Below are 5,504 nucleotides of genomic sequence, written 5' to 3'. Positions count from 1 at the left end.
GCCGCCGGCCGAGGAGCGGCGGGGCCCGGCAGGGCCGCACCGGGGCGGCCGCGGCAGGAGCAGCAGGTAGGGCCGCCCGGGCGGCGCCGCGGCAGCAGCCCCCCGCTTTGCTCCCTTGCGCTCACGCCCTTCTCGCTGTCTTTAAAGATCGCCCAAAAGGAAGGAGAAAGCGTCGGGCAGGAGAAGCAAGTCCCCCCGGRGCCGGAGGAGCCGCAGCCCCCATCACGCCGTGGTCAAAGTCAAGCAGGTAAATCGGCTCGGTGTTACCGGGAGGGCCTGACCCTGCCGGCGGGTCCGCGTGGCCGGTGCTCCCGGGGAGCCCTTGCTCGAGCCCCGTGTGCTGTGTGGCTTCACGGAGAGAGAGCCTGCTCCTGCTGAATTCACCTGCAGAAGGTATGAGAAGTAACTCCTGACTTACTTTCTCTTAATTATTGGAATATGTGATCTTAAGGGAAAAAAGCATTTTAGTGAGTCAATATCTATTGCTGTCTACTTCAAGAGCTGTGCTAAGCACTTCAGTGTTCACATGSGTTTGTTGTGAATGCAACCTTTGTCACTTGTGTAGACTGTTCCTGCAAGCTGCTTCTTATGGCCAGACTACTGCTGATATCTGAAAGTCAAGTAGAAATTCTGTTAGCTTTCAGCTGTCTGTTCTAGTATCTTATTGTGTGGAAGAATGGCGTGTGTCTCTATTTTTTGAACTTGTGTTACTCGTTGTAGTAGCAGGAATCCAAATAGTTCAGTAAGGAAATAGCTCAATACAAGACATCAGAGTCTTTGTTTTTTGCATGTTATGTTTGATTTTGTTTTTCTTTAAAGTAGATTTCCTRCTCTCTAATTCTAGTTCAATATAGGTTACTATAAGAAATTATTCATTACAGGAACGAGATGATCATCCTCATAGAGGAAATGAGGAACGAAAGCAGAGAAATCCATCAGAACAAGAACACAGGCGAGATAGAAGTGGTGAGAGAGATAGACACAGAGATCACTCGGATAGAAGGAAAAATCCTAATGAAAGGCCTGGAGGCCGAGGCCATGAGCGAGAAAGGGATGTTCAGAACATCCGTGAGCAGCAAGCAGAGAGRGAATTTTATAATGAGAGAAGACGAGAACATCGGCAGAAGAACGAAGTGAGTGGTATTAACCAGAATCCAGAACTCGGGCAATCCGATAATAAGCCTAAAGATAAAGATCCTGTAAAAAAAGAAAAGCCAAGCTTTGAACTGTCTGGTGCGCTTCTGGAGGACGCCAACACTTTCCGAGGGGTCGTGATTAAGTACAGYGAGCCCCCAGAAGCTCGGATTCCAAAGAAACGATGGCGCCTCTATCCTTTTAAAAATGATGAGTTTCTCCCAGTCATGTACATTCACAGACAGAGCGCATATCTCCTGGGCCGGCATCGGAGAATAGCAGATATTCCTATCGACCATCCCTCCTGCTCAAAGCAACATGCTGTCTTTCAGTATCGGTAAGTATTATTTTCTGTACTTGCTGGTGAAACAGGATTATCCCAAAACTGGTTTTGGGGGCGGGGGCAAGGCAGCATTTAGAAGTAGCAGTTTGGTATAAAGATCTCCTGTTAGAGATAGTAGCCGTATGTAACTTCTAGCTGTACGTTCTCTTAGCACTAATCAAATAATTTCTTCTGTTTAACCACAAGCTGTCTTGTTGTAAGACAAATAATAGGATTTTAATTTAATTTATTTTAATTTAATTTAATCCTAATAGTAGGATTAACTTTAGAATTGGATATATATCTGAATTGGAATAAACACAGGTGTAATTGTCAGTAAAAATATTTCAAGGACTATTTTTCGTTTTGWCTTTTGCAACAAAGTTTGCTGCTATCCTTTTGAAGCAGCAGGGGTTGTATGCTGCTGATCTCTTAAGGAACAGCCATTTGTTCTGTTTTATAAATTACTCTATTATATCACCATAACTTTTAGAAGGTGATGCAGTCTAGAAGAGATTCTGATAATTTCAGACAGTGGATCAGAAATGGATGCTCTGATAGAGACTCTCCTTACTCTTATCATGCTTGCTTAATTTTCTGAAAATACAGAGTATGTTGAGAACTCCATCTGCTTTTGGAGTGGCTGTATAAATGGGAATTTTATCTTTCTCTGCTGTGATTGAAATAGTGCTTTTTGTTTTACCAGGCTTGTGGAGTACACCCGTGCTGATGGTACAGTTGGYCGCAGAGTACGGCCTTATATAATTGACCTTGGTTCTGGCAACGGTACTTTTCTGAATAACCAGCGGATTGAACCTCAACGTTATTATGAACTGAAAGAAAAGGATGTGTTAAAATTTGGGTTCAGTAGCAGGGAATACGTTCTTCTCCATGAATCTTCAGATAAATCCGAGGCAAATGCAAAGGACGATGATGAGGAGGAGGAGAAGGAGGAAGAATCTGACAGTTAACAGATCAGGAGGAAAGTGGAGGGGATTTAAAAAATAAATCTTTCCAGTAGAACATGCATTGGGATGTAAACATTGGAGCATCGAAGCACTGATGCCTCTTATTGCCTTAAAGTCATTCTTCTGTTGCTGGTCTGTTCTTGTTGCTTATTTTGGGGACTYACTCATCTCTGATAGTTCTGCTTATCAGGAAATCCAGCTTTTTCTGAGCTAATTTCCCCTGACAAAGAAAAAAGAGCACCTGGATGTAATGGTGCTGGAAATATTCAACAAATGTTGAAAGACTGTCCTCTTCTAGTAAATGATGTAAAACACAGTGGGCATATTTTAAAGTTATTTTTATGAACTGTTTTGTCATAACCCTTTGAAAATGCTACTTAACTGAAAAATTAGGTAGAAACTAGCCCGATATATTTTTCTCTTATTTGGTAGGATTTGCCAAATTTATATGCCAATTAAGAAACCTAGACAGGAGAATCTACCAACTTTAACTACTAAAGAGGCAGAAAAGTTGCAAAATCCCTCTAGTATTTGTATGTTTAGGGTAGTTAGTTTGCATTATAACAACTCTTCAGGGATGGGCATTTTACCAGAATACCTTGCAATTTACAGGTATTATAGTTTTAAATGAATGAAAGGAAATGCTTCCTGGGACTTTAGGTTGTGAACTGCAGTTTTGGAGGTTGAGGTCTAAGTCAGTATATGCCCAGTATATGTCAAACCTAGATACCAAAATTGTTATTGGATATTGAGTATCCTGTTCTAAAGCAGAGTCCTTTATTTCTTTTTTTGATAACACTGCAGCCCTAGAGATAATTTCTCCTTGTTTCTATTACATGTAGATACCTGTTATGTGATGACATGTTTTCAACAGTTTGCACTATTTAAATTTTCTTTATATAAAAAGTTATACTGTGATTTGTTTGAAGTATTCTTCTTTTCTCCTGTAAAAGAAAACACTTCAGGAGTGGGGGGGAAGAATTCTACTTAATGAAAGTACTTATGTTATGCATATTTTTGGATGTCTCTTTCCTGTTCTTTGCTCTATGATAAAAGAAATGTAACAGTTTTCACTTCCTTTACTAACTTTGCCTAGATGGTTGCTCTGTGGTCATACGCTATTCATACATGCTGTGTATATACTTTGTGTATACATATGTTACATTGTATACACAGACTGAAACATGGTGTAAATATGGGACATTATTGTAGGGTTTTCAAACAGTAGGTAGAAGAATGTGTTTTGAATAGGAGGGTCTCATTTATATATACCATAGGGATTTTTAAATAAAGAATTTATAAATTTAGCCCTAAGTAATTTTAGTTGTAATATTTTTCTAGTGTCCCTCTTTTTTTCCCCTTTATATTCCCTGACATAGATGTACTGTATTTTCTTGAAAAACTCACAAAGATAAGGGAGAGATGCTGATACTGAAGGTATAAATTATTGTAGTTTTTATGCTTAGCAAAGAAGTTCAGCAGTGGAAATAGAAGAACTTTTGTTAAATCTACAATAACTCATGGAACTTGTTACTGAAGTATTTTTCTTTAGTAAAAGCAGGACTAGGTGGACATAGTGATATCTGTTACCTTACAAGTGATGTTACTGTAACTGCCTCAGCAGAACATCCTGTGTCTATACACTTGAAAATTGTGGTGTGTGTGTTTGCACCATGTGTGCTCCAGCACTGAGTAGCCCTTCACCCCTCAGACTAGGCAACACCTGTGACTTTTTTTTTTTTCCCTACAGCACCAATAGGCATCAGTTTCTGGTGCTGTGTCTCTTGTGCTATAGTGCATGTTCCCAGAGTACTTGTATTTGGGTWTTAAGGACACCAAAGAAATTCAAAAATGACTGACTTGTATGCTTCAGATGCYATGAGGTTTGGAGGGATGTGTGGAGAAACCAGAGTGCACCTTTGGTTGCTTAGTGCGGTGTTCAGGTCACATGCTCTCGAGTGCARGCATGCTCACCTGAGAAACATGAAATACTGGTGGGGTTTAAGCCAAATCTCATCAGTGTCACAAAAGGGGCAGATTAGTGCATAGAGTACTACTTATTTCAGAGCATGTAAGCAACACAATTTAGACTAATCTAACTAGCAGTGGCTTTAACCTAGCTTTAAAAAAAATGATCAGACAAAAAAGCATGTGAATTGTGTGGGGCTATTCTAGTAAATGGTAAGAGGACTTGTTTTCAATGGGTTATTTTTTCACAAAGGGGAGATACAGAGCTGAAATGGGTATAGCAGTGATGTAAAGGGGTGAAAAAAGGCTCAGGYTTATTCAATTTTTGTACTCTTCCTAGCTGTGTGGCTGAACTGTGACCCTCTTAGGAAATGGTCTTAGCTAGTTTGAAGTTGTTTCTGGTTCAGTCCCTGGGCTGGAAAAATGTGAGTGACTGCTACAATGTACTGTACCTATTTTGTGAATTAATCGTTTCAAATCTGATTATGTATAATAGCACAAAGATGATCTTGATTTTGCTGTACTGTTTTTATTACTTGTCTGACACCAGGGAAAATGGGCTGCTTCTGGTGGAATTCAACGACCTGTGGTACCCCAGCGTCAAGCGGGGATGAAGACCAAAGAGCCTCTTCAGCACATAAGCTAAGGCGCTCTCGGTTTATTGCCTCGCGCTCAGTGCAGTGTCTCCTGGTCCCGAGGATACTCGTGTTCTCGCCCTGCCTGCGCGTCGGCGTCCTGCGCAGCAGYGGTTATCGAGGAACGCGCAGCTGGGGCGCGGGCGTCGGGCCGAGGCTCCTCGCAGACCGGGCTGGAGGATCCGTTAGAGGCGCTTCTTGGCGGGCTGGCGCTGACCCGTGAACGAGCCTCGTCCCAGCCGGGGCCTTCGTCCAGCAGTGCCGGCGCCGCCCGGCCTCTTCCAAGCGCGTCTTGGGTGGCTGCAGYTCAAGTATCGTTTCGTGCAGTATTTGTCTAATTTTCACCGACTGGAATCGAATCTTTTCTCTGTGGGAAGCCGCCCGGGGTTCTCCTCTGACCCGGGTCCGAGCCTGGCCCACGTCCCGCAGTGGACGCACCCGCTTTGGCGGGATCTGGCGACGGGGCCGGGGCGCTGC

The 5,504-nt window shown here is 42.7% G+C and overlaps 1 protein-coding gene across 1 annotated transcript; it reads left to right on the top strand.

The window, feature by feature from the left end:
* Nucleotide 1: 1 nt before the first annotated feature.
* Nucleotides 2-4,905, top strand: SNIP1 (Smad nuclear interacting protein 1; the record flags this gene model as incomplete). Its single annotated transcript, XM_085311102.1, has 4 exons — nucleotides 2-66; nucleotides 148-247; nucleotides 882-1,471; nucleotides 2,163-4,905. Coding segments are annotated over 4 exons (1,020 nt in total), but the record flags the coding sequence as incomplete, so codon positions are not given.
* Nucleotides 4,906-5,504: the final 599 nt, after the last annotated feature.

The sequence above is a fragment of the Rhea americana genome, unplaced genomic scaffold (assembly GCF_003343005.1).
Source record: "Rhea americana isolate MKP2758 unplaced genomic scaffold, rheAme1 scaffold_331, whole genome shotgun sequence".
Lineage (NCBI taxonomy): Eukaryota > Metazoa > Chordata > Aves > Rheiformes > Rheidae > Rhea > Rhea americana.
This window is presented reverse-complemented; position numbering and strand designations above follow the sequence as displayed.